General features: G+C 35.2%; 1 protein-coding gene across 1 annotated transcript in view; it reads right to left on the bottom strand.

Annotated features, from left to right (window-relative positions):
• SNTG2 (syntrophin gamma 2) overlaps positions 1–18,717 on the bottom strand; it is a 4,306,282-nt gene that overhangs the window by 196,025 nt on the left and 4,091,540 nt on the right. Inside the window, exon 14 of the mRNA XM_044086780.1 lies at positions 6,108–6,218. Within this exon, the coding sequence (XP_043942715.1) occupies positions 6,108–6,218 (111 nt within the window). The remainder of the gene's footprint in view (positions 1–6,107; positions 6,219–18,717) is intronic.

Below are 18,717 nucleotides of genomic sequence, written 5' to 3'. Positions count from 1 at the left end.
CTTGTGACACAACAATAGGTCTTAAAGGGGGGTCAGATACTGATTTGTCTATCTTCGGTATACCAAAGATGGCTGGGATAACAGACTTTGGTACTTTTAAATATTTTTATAATGTCATATCTATCAACACTGTTAGCAAATTGTCCTCTAAAATGAGGTCAATCTTCCTATAATAAATATTTACCTTGTTTTTAGTAACCAGGGCATAATTATCATCCTTATCAAGAATATCCTTCATTTTTCTAATATAACCCCATGTGTCCATCAATACTACCCCCCACCCTTATCTGGCTTCATAATACGTATCTTTTTATTACTACTAAGTTCAAGTAACAATTTCCCCTCCGATCTAGCCAAGTTTGATTTCATTTTTTTCATTTTTCTTATATTCATTTCTAATTTTATTGATAACACACCTTTCAAAATTTTGAATTTCATAATGCAATGGCGGATTGTAAATACTATATCTCACAAACTTATTAACATTATTTTCACCTGTCTTTTCTTTGTATAAGTGTTTAAAATTCAACTTTCATACAAATAATTTTACATTCAATACTAGGTTCTCAACCCTAGGCTTACTAGTTGGAACAAAAGAAAAACCATTTACAAACAAATTAAAATAATTATTATCAATTGTAACATCAGTATAGTTAAAAATATTAAAATTGTTCCTACTGTACACAACCTGCCTCTCATTTAATCCATCCTCTAGAGAACATTGACTATTGTCTGTCTGCACCATGTCATGACTCATCAGTATTGAAAATCCTGGTCCCCATTTTCTCTACCATTACTCCCAAGGTTATCTGTGGCTACCTCGTGCATAGGATGCTTGCTGATTTTTGTTCCTTAATCTTTCTGACCTTCTTACTTCATCAAACCCCCTAGTGGTATTAGCTCTACCTGTACTGTCGGTCCTTTCTAATACAGGAAATTGCTCATCACAATGTTGACTACCATTTCCCTCATTCCAATGGTAGTCATTGTAACCCCCATATCTGGTCTGCCATTGCCTACCACCAGAAAATTCAGGCAGGTGATAGGTCCTTCTATTCACTGAATGTGTCTGGGGGTTTGGATAACTGTTATTACGTATATAATTATTCACTTTTTTACCATTACTGTATGCAATACCTGTATTGTATTCATTCATGTCCCTCTCAAATTTCTTTAACTTCCTATTAATATTAGTATTAATAAATGTATCAATGTCATGAAGCACCCTATAATACATCTGCTTGTATTCATCCACAGTAAATAATAAATCGCTATTAATTTCTTTGTATAATCTATCAATATCCAACTTAATTTTTTCCATAACGTTAGTGTTATGCTTCATCATAACTTTTAAAATTTCAAGCCAACATCCATTTAAAATTCCACATATTTCCTTAAAAAACACTTGGTCATCATTAATATTATTAGGAAATTTACTTAGCCTTAAGCCTTTTGACACAATTTTATCCTTAATACATTTGTCGAAATACCAGTTTTCGACAGACAATGATTTGTATTTAGAAAGCAGTTTTTTAAAAATCTTACATCTGTCTCTATATGTACAGCTGTTAGTCTGTTCGTTGTTGCCATTACCCTCGTTATCTCTCTTGTTGTGCAAAAGGGAACGGTTGAGCCAAGCTCCAAAGTCAATGTCTTTATATGTCTCTGCATAGGGTGCATAAAGTCTTATATTGTCCTCATTGTTATGCGAACCACTCAGTAACATCCTATTCGATTTATTGGCATTCGCGTTGGTTCTAAACTTTCCTCCATCTATTAGACGTTGTTCACTCATTACTGCCATACTCCGAACGCTCCTGGGATCCTTGGGACTACTCTGCACACATGGGATGCTGCCTGCAGTACCCGCCTGTGTGGCATCAGCTTGGTTGTGGGCTTGAATAACCCTCAACAACTCGTTGAGCATGCCGCTACTATCCATCTCTGTTCAGTTGGACTCCTCGTATTCGGAGAACAAAATCCACACAACTGGTAACCGCAAAACTACAAAACAATCAAACTAAAGGATAAAAACGTGCTTCGGCACTATGAAGGCTGTCCAATACCTTGGGTGCAAGTAACTGCCACGTAATAAAGTTTAAATAAATTCAAATAAATTTATTGCACACAAAAAGCAAAAAATAAAAATAATTAAATAAAAAATGTATATTTAAATACAGATTAAGCGCTTTCATCTCCATATAACGGAGACTTCATCAGAATAAATTACACATACACCAAGCTTCCTTATATATGCCTCAACACACATTTAACAAGGTAAATCACCTAATTGAGGCAGTAAATGGATGTGGGTGATTGGTTACGTCACAGTAAAAACAAATTACAAAGAAGTAAAATGCGATTGCATCCATAGACTACTAGGTATGTATTTAGAATGCAGAGTACAACAGCATTGGTATGCATATGTTGTGTACAGTATTGCAACTGTAATAAAGCAATAATAAGACAAAAATAATAAAACAAACTCTGCTGACGAAACTCATATTTTACATTCAAAACTCCAAAAGGTTTTTTGTTATAAACAAATACATTTCTATGCTAACTAGCTAAAATCAAAAAATATATAACACTGTGCATATTGTGCTTATCTTAAAAATATGTAGGTAATAATTATAACTTAAATTAATAAATAAATAATTAATAAACAAGTCCTATTATCATGTCACTTGCTGAACAAAATTATTTATATATTCATAAAAAATGTATGTAATAAATATTACAAAATATAAATATAGAAAGTTAAAATTAATAAAATGTAGATGTAAAAAATTATATAAATATATATAAAAATATAGGTAAATATATATATATATATATATATATATATATATATATCATATATAATATAAATAATGTAGACAGGAAATACCACATATTAGATCATATAAATATTCAAAACTTTCACATTTTTCAATAACACATATGATTAAATACAAAGAACTAGAACAAGTTAAAAAATGTGTATATCATGTAAAACAATCCCAGGTACATGAATTTTGAAAATTCCCACTTTTATCCCTGTTTTTATTATCCATATTTATTAATTTATGTTATTATTTCATTTTATTGTTTTTATTATATTAACATTTTGTTATCTTAGGGTCCATAGCCAAGATCTTAAGAGCTGGCGTAATGGATATGTGGTCATTAAGCCCTTTACCACAACTGGCATCCAACCTAAGTTGCCATATCATCTCTCTATATTCAATTCTTGTCTGCCAATCACCCCCACGCTCTGGATACTCAACCTCTTCAAGGACCCAAAATTTAAAATCCGCATTTTGACATGTGAGGGCGTGTCTATACAATGCATTATTGTCATTGCGCCTATTTATATCCCTGATATGCTCGTAAATTCTATTCCTAAAATGCCTCTCAGTTTTTCCCACATAAAAACTGTTGCAGGCCTTACATGTGACTAAATAGACCACCCCCTTAGAATAGCAACTACTATATTTTTTCGCTGTTATTCTTATTGGAATACTTGGTATTTTCAGCTCTCTAGTTTCCAAAATATATGGACATTGGACACATCTACCGCATCTGAATGTTCCCAATTTCTTTTTAGCACCATTCTCCTGCACTTTCTTTTTCTCTACCATGTTTTTAATATTAAAATTTCTTCTAAAACTAAATCTTAGTTTATTATCAAACACCTCTGTTTTCGATGCAATATTTCTAAACATGTCCCAGGCTTCATACGTGCTTTTCTTAAACCATCCAATACCATAAAAATAAGTTGTGGTCATATAGGGAATAGCATTGCACTCTCTAACTGTCTGAGTATTATCACTTATATCCCTGTTCACATTCATAACTCCACCTTGCTCTATACCTTCTTGGAATGTAGCACCCAACAGTGGAATATATCTAGTCCCCCTCCCTAAAATCACATAATCACTTACAGATTTAATCAGTTCAATGGGATACCCCCTTTCCATGAATAATTCTTCCACAGATTTGATCTCATTTAAAAACTCCTCGTCATCTGAGATCATCCTTGCCATTCTTATCATCTGGCCTTTTACAATATTCATCTTGCAGTTCCAATACTGTACACAACATATGCGTACCAATGCTGTTGTACTCTGCATTCTAAATACATACCTAGTAGTCTATGGATGCAATTGCATTTTACTTCTTTGTAATTTGTTTTTACTGTGACGTAACCAATCACCCACATCCATTTACTGCCTCAATTAGGTGATTTACCTTGATAAAGGTTCATTTCCTGTCTTAATTCATGAGTCGAATAATTCAGATAAAGGTATATATCACGCAGAGTTAAATCTATTATAAGTGGAACATTTTTTAGATCTATTAATTGATTATTAATTCTCAGGTTGGGATTCCTATGAAAAGGTTGTAAGATCATCAAGTGTTGGATGAGATTTAATGAACTAAAGAGATTTTGTAATAACATAATACTCTGTTTTTCTGAGGAATGTGGCACAGCTTCATGTGTGTGCAGTGTTAGATGTTACTAACTTCTGTAGTATGCTGTTGATGTTTGTCAGTATTTACAAGGCTTGCAGTGAACAGCTGGCATATATCCTATGAAATGGGGTCTGCCCAAATATAACACTGGAGTACAGAGAAATGATGGGGTGTTTTTTTTTCCTTGCATGTACTGTAAAGGATTTTAGCAGACAACTTCTGAAAAACTCCTATGATAAATTGTTTGGCATGTGTTGCCTGCAATTCCCTGCAATGAAAACTTCCAGTTTTAGCACTCGATCAGTATCACACTTGTTATTACATATTTTTTGTTACTCACATATCTTATCATTGTGCTTTGGCCTTGCAGCCATGATATACCTCTTCAGTAGACATGCTTTATGTCTATTAGATTCAAAATGTTTATGAAATTAAAAGCAAAACTGTCAGATAATCTTCTAGAAATTATATATTATGCTGTGGAGAGGATGTGAATAAATTAAAACTGTTGACTCCCTAATGCTGTGTTGAACTGGGAAAAAATTCTTGTAATAATTCATTCTAGAATGCTGACTTATGCAGATTAACTTCAGTTTAAATTTATACTCTATTTTGAAGAGCAAGTAGGTACAAATATGTATCTAGTGGCATGGAAGAAGAACTGCAAGCAAAGGAAATAAGCATTCAAAAGCAATTATAAGCCAGTAGTACAGTCTTAATAGGTAGAGATTGTGGGTTTCTATCACAAAATTGAAGAGGCTGAACATGGAACGGCTTTAACGTTGGAAATGCCGTTCATCAATGTGTTTCTGTGAGATTGTGGTACAGTGAAGGTCGGAAAATTTGCTGTTTCCTCATTGTAGTGCGATCTTGGAGTTGGTATATATAATTAGTGGGGGGTGTGGGGGCATAGCCCCCCACAAGATCAACTTTGAGGTACAGCATTTTCAACATTTAAGCCATTTGATTTTGGGTGTTTTTGATTTTGTAATATAGATCCAAGATTGCAAGGTACCTCATCCTCGATCATGAATGAAACTGCAAATAAAATGGCATATCATTGCACTTATGTTTTCTCTGTTATAGGCTTGCATTTTGCCTATTTTGGTGTAAGAAACATGTTTTAAGCAGCACTTACAGAGTATAAAAGATATTTTAGAGTAAAAATGGTTCCGTCCTTATAGGGTAAACTTCTTATACCTGTTCAAGTCACTGTGCAAATGCATTCATAAAACTGGCTCGTAATAGATACTTCACTACCATAGGGCTTTATTGTGTCTTTTAATATGAAGATAACCAGAAAAAGAGAATGCATATTTCCCTTATATGCTCCTCCTGTCCAAGACATCTGCTTATTAAGAAAAAAAGGTAAATGGTTAATAGTCACATTACTGGAAAACCAATTGTAAACCATAGCATTTTGAAATGCAAAATTTTAGGTAACATAGCCATGTAATATTAGCCAAAATTAAAGGTAAGGCGTGTAGAAGACAAGCTCATTCGGTCACTCAAACTTTAATAGTGTGGCCAAACCTGATATTTTGGAGTAAATCTCATACTAACCCAACCTGCATTAGATTATTAGAAAAATATTAGAATTTGTATACATATAAATATAAAAATAATATTAAATCTTGTTTGCTTCTTACCTTCATCTCTATTTGTTTTGTTTCAGTATTTTGGAAAAGTAATTTCACTCGTGTTTTTCCATCATCTGAAGATCCCTTAAGCTGTGAAAACTTAAACTTCCACACAACATTCTGAAAAAACAAATGCATAAAGTAGTTAACTCCTTTCTGACTTATTGTTACATAGTTGTGCTGTTTAAAAATGTATAATGTTGCTTGAATTAATTCATACTGGAATGTCTGAAATAACTGTCAGAGACCGGGGCTGGGATTCTGAAAGGATTACCATGAGCAGGAATCTTTAGCAAAGGCACTTTACCTCTATTGTCAGTCTTTCTGATTCATAGATCTCCCTAATACTGAGATTTCCTAATAATGGTAACCTCAAAGCAATGGCCAGTCTCACTGTTATCGATGCATGCTAATCAGCAGCACAACAAAAGTGAATACGGTAAAAAAACATTTTGGTTACTTATTCACTCCTATGGAAACAGTCACATACAGTTAAGTTCAGCAATGACATGAAAGTAAGGGATATGTTAGTGTGTGCATGTGTGGGTGTGTGTGTGTGTGTGTGTGTGTGTGTGTGTGTGTGTGTGTGTGTGTGTGTGTGTGTGTGTGTGTTTGTGTGTGTTTTTGTATGTGTGTGTGTGTGTATTAGACCACATATGTGTGAATACGTTTGTTAGTAAGATTGACTTCGGAGGGGTACTTACCTTGCTGGGTGTGTGTGTGTGTGTGTGTGTGTGTGTGTGTGTGTGTGTGTGTGTGTGTGTGTGTGCATGCACACATGCATGCACGTGTGTGTGTGTGTGTGTGTGTGTGTGTGTGTGTGTGTGTGTGTGTGTGCGCGCGTGCATTTGTGAGCATGTGTGAGCGTAAGGGGGGGTTGCCTTTGCCAATGCAATCCAGTGTCCACCAGGGAAAAACAATACTGTAGTTAGGCCTAACAGTGTAAGTGTTAGAAAGGTGTGATTTAGAAATATGCTACTGAGCTGATAATTAAGTATTTCTCCTTGACGCCATAGCTGTCTTTGAACCACATTGTGGTATGTTGATTTATGCAATCTGTGAAGATCTTTCTGAATTCCAGAAAATTCTTACTCTTCTTGATATTTACTGACTATCCTTATATTGTTATTCTTTTGACTTGCAATAATACATTTACAGATGAATAAGTTTGTCTGTCAGTCTTGTAGGGAATAAATCCAGATAGCAAAAAATATTCTCTAATATATGGCAATGCAAACAGATTATTTATAAATTTGTCTGAATTTATTTAGCTCTGATGTATGCACTCTGTGGTACTATATAATACAAAATGTTGTATTGTTACAATGTTGTATAACTCTAAAGAGGACCTGTAACAAACCAATACAAATGTTTATAGCAAGTGTTACTCAAGGAAGAGACATTAACTCTGTTCAAGTTGAATGAAAACAGCTGACTCAATCCATAATTTTTTGAATATTTTACCTCATTCTCCCATAACACTTATCCCAATTTGCTATTAGTTTTTTGAGCTTCTAGCATCCCAGTCTATAGGGAGAGGAGGCAGGCATTGGGTATGTCCTTCAGTGAGGCAAGGAGAGGTGTGAACGTTTCTTACATGCTCCCTTTTTTCTAAAAAGCACAGTGCAAGGCCTGCTGTGTTGGGAATGTGTGAATAAGTGTTTCATGAATTTGAATGTTTGCAGTCCTTGGCAGACTTACACATCACATATCCTACAAGAACTGCAGTCTCAAGTCTTCTGCCAGGAGAGGTTCTTATATGAGACTCTACAGCACCATAACACTGGGATATATCAGCCAGTGTTAGCCCCTCCCTAACATTCCTCTGTAGCTGGCACATTCAGCAGTCAGCGGTCAGTCCTCTACTGAAACACAGTTCATATGTGAAGTTGTCAGACCCCACATATGTATGTCACATATAAAGTTAAAATTAATTTTGTTGGTTTAAAATAGAAACTGATGCTTTGGAACTTTCCAAAAGCAACCTGATCAAAGTGTCACCTGCTGTGGCATACAGAGATAAAGCACTGACTACAATCACAGAGACTTGTGATCAGTCTGCAGTTCAGGCCTCTGACAGAGCTAGCAGGGCATATAAGTCATGCATAAGCAGGGGAGGGGAAATGCCTCAGGTCCAGCAGTGGAGTGCTTCAGTCTCTTGGAAATGGAGCAGTAAGGCAAATATATGCCCTTGGGGTAGATGCTAGGCTACACATTTGCATCACTTCTGCACATCCAAAAGACTGTAACACTTGCTTTCAGCATGATGCATGGAAGCATTCATTTATATGTGAGTGTTCTAGCCTCATTGATAATGTGGATCATGCGTTATCCCCCTGTGAAGGGCCAGGGCTAAGACCTCTATAAAAATGCTTTCATTGACAGGTTGCTGTTAAGGACACAGATGACCTTCACTGCTGCCTGGATGATTGAATCTTCTAAAAACTGTTGCCCCAAACTGGATAAATTTCCCAGTGTTAGAAAATGAATAAATGAATGAATGAATGAATGAATGAATGAATGAATGAATGAGTGAGAATGAATGAATTAATAATGGGCTGTATCGAATTGTAGTTGAGGTTAGATTGTGGCCAGAAAGAAGTGCAAAAAGTATGTAGGGGAAAAATAATAAAATCTTTAGTAACTTCACAGATCCATAAAATAAAAGATATGGAGTGCCATTGAAACCACCACAGCCATAATATAACTGTTTGATTTAGAGTAAGGTTATGCACATAACTAACAAGATGAACCACTTATGCTACATGGCAATGATAACAGAGAAACAATGGAAATTACAGACGGGGTTTAATTCCCTCCAATGGAGCTCTGTCAGATTGTACTCTAACTTCCAAAGAGCAGAGCTGAAGCTTTTGATAGACTGAAATTATACCTTCACATTTCAAACAAATGTTCATACAAATGGAAACAAAGTGGTTACTAAAGAAGTATAAATAGCAAACGTGTCAACACAACGTAGTTTTATGGTGGTAGTATTCTTTAGGTTTTAGGTCTTAACCTGGATTTTATAAGTCACAGTAAACACATTAACTGTTAAGTTTGTAATATTTTGTAAACTACTTAGAATATCTCCACTTACACACTACTGAGGGTAGCATTTTATTTATCCAGCTGAGAGCTTTCATATGAGGCTAAGCAGTTCTGTTTGTGCTACTTGGTCATTGAGATATTTAGACAAATATGAAATTTGTGACAGTATAAACAGATATTACAAGAACAATTAATATGTTGTATGTGCACTACACATATATCAGATATCAATACAGTTGTTTTCCATTGTGTAAGCTTTATGAAGAAATTGTATAATAACTTGTATGAAGCATGGTTTCAAACTGATCATTCCATCATCACAGTACTAGTCAAAGCTGAATCTGGTTTCAAGGTGTTAACAGTCCCATTTGCTTTTGCAGCTCAACCACTGTGCAAGTAACTTGCTGCTATTAAATATACTTATGCACCATAAATTAATATTTTAAGAGTTTTAATAGCCAGTTTTAAAGTAACAACATTTTAGTTGGCTTCAGGACATCAAAGACGATCAATAATGATTTTAATTTCTGTTGCAGTGAGTCAGGACAAATAGCTAAACAAAGTAATCCCCGACACTGCAGCATTAAGAAAAAACCCTGATTATGACCCAGATGACCCAAGACTAATCATTACTTAAATCTGCAAGCCTTAGATGGGGAATGGGTCTGCCTTCCCATATAGCAAAAAGGAGACACTAATGTGAAGGATTTATTTTGTTTTAAAACAACTGTCTTTTTGAAATGAATCCTTCCTGTTTCAGGCTCTATTCCGAATATTGCTTTTTGACGGCAGAGCTTACCAAAGGTGGACAAGAGAGAATGTTCTATGAGTATCCATGAAATGAGGGAAAGATGCAATCAATCATTTTGGGATAAGAGGGACAGGCTAAGTTGACAAATCCCTTGAAAGTTACCTTGTTCTTACTACCTACAAATGGAAGAAAAGATACATTTTGTTTTCCAAATTATTTGGGATATTTTTTAAAACATTGTAGAAATAGTGGGCAGTCATATGAACTTTTATTGAAATATGACCAGGATAACAATATTAATTAACTTTGTAATTGCTTTATAATTTATTAATGTTACTTATCATGTAATTTACTCAACTGATTTTCTGGCATTCCTCTCCTATACATCTGATGTATTTGGATAGCTAAACAAATGTGGATTATATATTAATTTTGCAAAAAGTGGAGTGATGCATTTTCAGACCAGATCAAGATCTTTTCTTGGGTGTTATTATTGTTCATGAAACCCCTGAATACAAAGACTGAGGAGAATACATGAGCTCAAATTTACAATATAAGAATAATTTTTGCATTGTTAAAGCAAAGGCCATGTGTATTATCAGGATTATTATTAAAAGGTTCAACACTAGGTCAGCAGCTTTTCAGGTAAAACTATTAATCGCCTATGTTAGACCCATTATTGACTGCAAGTTCTCTTTTATTCCTATTCCAAAGGTGATGTATTATTGCTACAAAGTTTACAAATGATGTTTACTAAAAGAATAACTGGTTGTAAAATATTGTCTAACAGTGCATGCCTAGATAAAACCCCAATCTATATTCAATAGGATATTGCTGGATATTAGTAGATTATAATAAGCATAGGTCTGTTTGATGTATAATTCTGGCTATTACTGAATACTGATATGTTGTAGACCAATACATTTTCTACAGGATGTAATTATACTTTTCAAGTTCCTAAATGTAAAATGTCCTTAAGACTTAAATGTATTTCTCCTAGCATTGCTAGGTTCTGAAACAAGCCACCTTTGTATGTCAGGCAGAGTAGTTATTTAACTGTTTTTATGAATAACTTAGATACTTGGTTTGGGAGTACAATTTATTCCTGGAATTTGGAATCTATGTTCTGATGGTCTGTGACTTCTATGCAGTATATCAAGCTATGAAACTGTGAATAACAGTTTATGCTGTTATTGTGTTCAATCATTAAGGGAGGATAAACCTGTCGTACCCCAACAGGTTGAAACGTATACTCAGAGAATGCTCTGCAGAGAACATTGGCAAATATTATCTTGATGTTAATAAAAAACATACAAAATAGGTATTAAGAGATGCCATGTACAGTAAATGATAATCTTGTCCTAAATGACACAAAAGAGCTATAGAGTATGCCGAGTCGCTTGATCAAATTCTAGAAATAATGACGTCAAGTCCCATCTGTAAAACTGAAGGTTTAGGTGGGAACAGATATAATACAGGATGTACTGAGGATAGTGAGGGAGAAGACTGTGAACTATATTATAATGATAAATAAAAAATAATAAAAATAAGAAGGGCATTTAGAGGTCATGGTTTGGAAAATGATTTTGTAGTTTTCTAGTGGATCCTTGTATATTGAGCAACCTTGTGAGGTAACCTAAACTATTTCTTCTTGGAGAGTATCAGAAAGACTGGTGAAGTGCCAGCATATGCGGAGTGCTTGTCCTGAGATATATGTGGTGAGTGTGGCAAATGCTGTATATGATAACTGCTGGTTGTTCTAAAAGGCAGATTTGTGATGTCAATGGGTATGTTTGTGGTTATTGTTTAGGGCTTTTGATGAGGAGTTTATGTAGATAAAGTTTCAATGAGTTGCTAAAAGCATGCAATATGTATGAGTTTTATGCAACTGATTGGTTAAAGGGTAATAGTGTGGATGTGCAGGGGTTTGTGATGTGTGGTCAGATGTTTGCAAACATCTGCAGGACTGTGTGTGCGTGTGTGTGTGTGTGTGCGTGTGTGTGTGTGTGTGTGTGTGTGTGTGTGTGTGTGTGTGTGCATGTGTGTGTGTGTGTGTGTGTGTGTGTGTGTGTGTGTGTGTGTGTGTGTTTGAGAGAGAGACAGAGAGAGAGAGAGAGAGAGACTACTGGCTGAGTGTAAGGTGTGCAAGATGGGAGTTTGTGGAAATGTGTATCCTTATTAGCACTTCCTCAAAGGTATATGTAATCTTGGAGTTAGTTAAAAAAGATTTGAAGGTGCAGGAGGCTTGCCCCCATACAACAACATGGTGTGTGTTTGTTAGTTTTGGGTTCTGTTGGTGTATGGCAACATAGGATGGAATGCATCATAATGTGTGTGCATTTTCTTGTGGTTTCAATATCCCCTTTTTCAATCAGCAGGCTATTCAATGATTGTGTTGTGATGATGTTTTGCTTTACCTGGTTTATTGTTTACTTGTCTGCTATTGAAATAAATGACCAAATCTGTCAACAAGGTCTACTCAAAAATTATTTTTTATCAAATTTCTCCTTTCCTCTGTATTTATAGACATCATAGGTAGTATATTTACATCTTTGAGGGTAAAAGTTATTTCTGCAGAATTGTGAACATTTTGTGATGACATATTATTGCCTTGGAATGTAATTATTGGACAGCCATGTAGCTGGACTTAGTGCTAAATAACAATGCCTTCAATATGAGATGAAGAGCTATTTTGTCTTAAGCACTACTTCCTCAGTTTATAATTATAATGGGCTTTCCCTCAAAAGCTGTATATTCACTCAAAGAGCAACATAAATTACTTCCCTATAAATTTCCTTGTAGTAATAGTTGGAAAATATCAAATGTATTTGTTTAGCAATTATTCATTGGAGAATTACTGCAGTGACTAAGACTGCCCACTTGTTTGTTTGTTTGTTTGTTTGTGTATAAGTTTTATTTCTTCACTATTTTTAGTCTACACCCACTGACATTTTTTGAGCTACATTTCTATTCCAGCACATATAATTCAAAAGTTACAGCAATAAGAGCAAGTTCTGTTAGTGTAAAGGAAAACGTCCTGACTACAATACAGGCCTGTGTTTGATTAGCAGCATGATTATCTGCTGTAGAATTGAATAAGTGTGACTAACTTTGGGAGGAGGTGAAGGAATAGGACAAGTCTATGGTGATATCCCTAAGAAGGGTGTCAACAGTGCTATGTCCTAGGCCATGCATTTGGCTCAACAAGCTATGAACGTGGTAACTTTCCTTAGCAAGAGCATAAAATCATGCATGAGGAGGCATAGTGACCTATGCAAAGGTGTGAGTCATACATAGTACCCCATCGGTGGGTAGCATTTAAGGTCTTAAAAAAACTCACCCTCATTGCTGGAATGATAATGAGAACATAAGCATTCCCATTGGCTGCCTCAGTAACATTCTTTGCAGATAACACCTGGGGGGGCTCATGGAACTTGACTTTTGAGCTATATCCCTTCCAAATGAAACAGCTGCATCAATTATTTTTCTTTTAATATTGTTTGTTAACTCTAACTTAAAGCAATCATCATTCCGGTTATGGCACCTTAAACTTTTCATATGCACTATTGTGCATACTAACCTGGTATGTTTTCAAAATAGCCTAGCATTTAAACATACAGAGCAGAGTATTTATGACTTATTATAGCTTTGCCTGCTATTTGGATGAGCAGATAATGTGCTTCATTAGGGGCTGATTGGTATGCTGGATGAAGCAGTGCACAACCATTCCCATTGGCTCACGCTTTATCAGATAACTACTTCTTGAAGCATTTTGAGATTCAATGAAAGAAAGCTGTACCAGCAGTATTTATGGACTAACTCAGGCAGAATAAGACACTCTGTTTCTATTTTATTTATTTTATTTATTTATTTATTTAACATTTGTTGACCGGGAAAGTCTGACTAGGTTCCACAGATCCTGTTTTCAGTGGAGGCCCGGGGAGAAATGATCCAGAAGCATGTTTTTAGAACCTGTTTTCATTGAGAACCTTTCATATTTTAATCAAATAATAATGTGCTATATAAAATTACTGTGATTATTTTTAACAAATGCTGCATACCATCCTGCTACAGCCTTTAAAATGGTATGAAGATTTTTTCATTTTAATTTTTCTTTATTTTGAGTAGCCCTGAGATAAAATGTCATGTGTGTATATGTGTGTGATTGTGCATGGATGTGCAAAGTTGTTATAATGATTGCACTACATGGTGACCATTATTTATTTAGTTGTATAACTAATTTATTATTTTTAATCCATTTTTATTGTGATCACAATAAGAATCTAAGGTGTACATAGTCAATAAATTGGTTGTGATATGTGGGCACATGTGTGAATGTGTTTGTCGGAGGTTATAGTGGCTTGCCATGTATTTGCCTGACAACAAAAAGCTGAAATGTACTACAGCAATTTCTATCTATGCATTTATTCATTTATTTAATTACAATCATCCATCTGGAATACCAACTGTCAAAAATGAGGCTGTAATTGTGTGTGTGTGTGTGTGTGTGTGTGTGTGTGTGTGTGTGTGTGTGTGTGTGTGTGTGCCAGACAGCTACAAGCTGAACTTTATTAATGTGGCTAGTATTTAATTATTTATTTATTCATCCATTTGAATAAATAAACTTCCAGACACTGGAGCCAACCCAGTTTGGTTTTGTCAAAGGCAGGTCATGCCTACTCAACCTGATGGATGTCTTTGAGAAGATCATCAAAGCAATGGATGAGGGCAAAATGGTTCACACTATCTACCTTGACCTAGCCAAGGCATTTGACACAATACCCCACTCAGGCATTGTTGAAAAAAATCAAGAGGTTAGGTACAAACCTGTATGTCACCTGGTGAATAGCCAACTGTGTCAAAGTCAAAAATGAACAGCCAGCACAAAGTGTATAGAATCCAAAGTTTAATATGGCAACAGACCGGTTTCGGCAAAAATTACATAGCCTTCTTCAGTGTAACAAAACTTCCACAAATAGCCATATTAAAAATTAACCAGTAAATTGGCAAAAGAAAATTATTGGCTTGTCACAATTGCTCATTAAGCCCTGGTGGGAATAACTCACCCAGTTTAATTATCCATTTCCTTTCTTTCAAATTTAATATACTGTGCAAACCAACCTTATTCACTTTATTACCAATGATCAAATCAATAATAGTAAATCTAAAGTTAGCTGTAGGATGGTTCAGAACATGTTTATACAAGACACTACTAGCCTTTTTATTTTTAATATCACTAACATGTTCACTAATACAAAATATCACAGATCTTGAGGTATGTCCCACATAAAATGCCAAACACGAGCAGGTAGCTAAATAAATTACCCATTCACTAGTGCAATTAGCAAAAAATTTAATGTCAAAAACCTTGCCTGTGTTTCTGCTAGTGCTACCCACCAGGTCTCTCTTATGATAAAATTATACTTATTGAATCAAAATATGAGAGGATGATGACTAGAAAGAGTGCAACAAGGGGTTATTCGAAATTTCCAATACGGATACTTATTAATCAGGACATCCAAAAAATAATCTGATTCAAATCATTACAGGTAAAATGAATACCCCCATGGATATAATCTTTCCATACTAACCAACAGTCATCCAAATAACGCTCTGTATTTGCAAAAAACAGCAATCCTTATAATAAAATATATTTTTGGTTAGTACATGTTCAATTAATCCAATAAGAAATGTATTGAATTCAGGCGGATAAAGTTCTGATACAGTGAGCCAATGTTGCAGAGCCAAAGATATTGTGCCAGAAATACTGACAATGGCTCCATAAAGGAGCCCCTACCCAAAACAATGGGCCTCCCAGGGGGATCCTGTAGTGATTTATGAACCTTAGGTAACAAATACAGATGTTGGGGTTTGGGATCACTCACTGTCAAATGTTTGGAAGTGGTAGTTGTTATAATCCCCTCCTCCAGTGCCAAATTCAAATAGCAATCAATCTGTTTCTTAAAATGACCCATAGGGTCCATAGGCATGAGCATGTAATGCTGTTTATTGTTCAGTTGTCTCATGGCTTCACAGTCATACTTCACTCAGTCCATGACCAAAACAGCACCCTCTTTGTCAGCTGGTATGATAACCAAATTTGTGTTAGACTTGAGTTGAGTAAGGGCCTGTTGTTGGATCTTAGAAAGATTATGTGATTTAACAACCGTATCTAGATGGTGGAGGTGTAGATCTTTGAGTACACTGTGGAGAAAAAGATGAACAGTGGGATTTATTGGAGACATAAAACTAGACTTATGAAAATGGAATGAGTGATTACCAAGCTCATGATTGTGTTGGTCAAAAAACAATTTCAAATTCAAGGTTCGACAAAAGGAATACACATCATCAGCAAAAAAAAACCTCAGGAACAAAGAATGCAGGGATGAAATGTAATCCTTTATTCAACAAATCTATTTCAGTTGGAGTAAGAACATAAGAGGAGATATTAAGAACATTGTTAAACTCAATTACTTGTTGGTCATGATTTGTAACAATGTCGCCACATCGGATATTCTTGTGGTGTTTCCGCCCTGCCCTATGTCTCCTAACCCTAAAGGGGTGTCAGAGTTACTACATTTATGTGTAGGAGATGTTGTGACCAGTGGTGTCTCAGAGTCTGTCTTGGGGGATGAATCATCCCCCAAAGTGCCACCAAAAGATGATGAAGTTTTCCTTAAAATCGACCTTGGTCATTTTCTCTTATTAGGTTTAGACCCAGTGTTAACAAATTTAACACTCTTCTGGGGTCCAAATAGCCTCCCCCAATCATAATCAGCTTGATCTCTATAGAGCGTATGTATTTTTCTATCTCTAAGTTGTCCCTCTAAAGTCAATAATTCCTGACTAAGCTGTTGAAGACAGGTTTGATAACAGGCCTGCCCCTCAATTTGCTTAGTGTCCTTATATAATTTAGAAACCTCAACCATATTGGAATCGGTGCATCTATTATAATAGGCCACTAAGGCTTCTACAAACCCCATGGAGGGTTGTTGTTGCACAGATGACCATTGTTGATCCAATTCCTGGTCAATGTCAGACACCAAAGGTTGTATTCGGACCCAAAGTCCTCTGGGACAAATATTGCTGGCTATATAAGCCTTAAGCAAACAAAGGTGCCATACATTAGTATGCATGGTCTTCATACTCTTAGACAATTTAGAAAAAACTTCTTAACAAGAAGGTGTGGGCTTGGTCTTATCCAAGGGATCCCCAGAAATCCTAGTCCCTAAACCAAAGACACCAATGTCATCCCAGTCAGAGGACAAACCTCTAGGGAGCTGACCCAAATCCATATCCATCTAAAATTATGAAAAACTATGGCCAACTGAGATAAAATGAAACAATTTAGATCCGGGAATGACCAAACCAACAGCAAGTGTGTAATGAGTGGACCAATGAGCCCATAAATCTCAAAAACAAAGAATAAAAATACTTAACAGGGTTTCACCAACTCCCAGAGAACACCAAACTGGTCCTAAATACAAAAATAGAAAATAAAATCATAAAGAATAAGTCCAATATGAGAACAATAGTAGCAACCAGCCAAATCAATTGAATCAAACAGATGATATTATTGAGTAATGCTACATGCCTTGGAAAAGATCTATAAATATTGGTAGACCAATACCTACAAAAAAGTAGCTATGATCAGAATAATCCAACTGATTCTGAATTTAACGACATTAGTGGCCCAAACATAAAGAATCCACAATATGTCGCCTACCTGTAATAATGATTTCCTTCATAGTACTGAAAAAAAAATTAAAAAAAAAAAAAAAATCCAATTTAAAATGTATTTTTTTTTTTGATTGCTCTCTCTCAAATGTTTGCTCTCTGTATTTGATCTTAGCTTAAACCTACTAAAGGACTCTGTACAAGTTTATCTGACCTTTAATGTAAACAATGTACTGTAATTTATTTGACTATTACTATATATTGCATTCTTTGTCACTGCTGATGCTTGGAGCTTTTCTCCCCAGACCTCTACTGAAAATGGACATATATCCAGTTAGACTAGCCAGGTCAATAAATGTAAAATAATAAATAAAATAAATAAATAAATGTTATCTCAATGGTCTACCATAAAAAAACAAAGATAATTAATGCCTGACCATAAATGTGCCCAGGTAAATGGGTGAAAAAACCTGTATGACAAAAGTCATAAATACCATCAGACAGTTGCTGTCATAGGCATTACCCAGGACTAAATGCCCCCCAAAATAGAATAACTGCTTGTAATAATCAAAACCCATGTGTAGGTGTTGGAATCATAAAGAATAAAAATACCAAAGCATCTAGGCATATAGGTGAATAATGTAAAAATTAACCTACTTAGCCCCTGATATAATAAATAAACAGACAAAAACACTTTGATATAATTATTAAACAGACTCCATAAGCAAAAAACAATTATGCTAAGATATGACCATGCCAAACGTCCCTGGTTAAGAATTCAAATATCCAGAGTTGAGTCTGGTGCCCTGTGATTAATTAAAAAAAAGCAGCAACGCTAAAAATTAGAACACTCCCAAAAAAACGGTCTAGTACATCAAAAAGTTGGCCTAACCAATATTAAAATTAAGCCAATATCTTAAGACCTCAGAAGCACAAAACAACAGCCTAAATAAATTATAGCATATACATGGGTATTAAAACCCAAAATAAGCCGACAGTACCTGCCAAAGATAACAAAAGCCCTAAATAAGAAATATGTTATTCAGTGACCAACCCATCTAAACGGATTGATCACTAAGCTGGCAAAGTCATAAAAAATGTAAAGTGACACAGCTCACTGAAATAATGGTGTCCAAACAA

This window comes from Protopterus annectens, chromosome 1.part1 (genome assembly GCF_019279795.1).
Source record: "Protopterus annectens isolate FY-2018-M chromosome 1.part1, PAN1.0, whole genome shotgun sequence".
NCBI classification, from domain to species: domain Eukaryota; kingdom Metazoa; phylum Chordata; order Ceratodontiformes; family Protopteridae; genus Protopterus; species Protopterus annectens.
The sequence above is the reverse complement of the archived record's forward strand: the minus strand, read 5'-3'. Positions and strand labels throughout refer to the sequence as shown.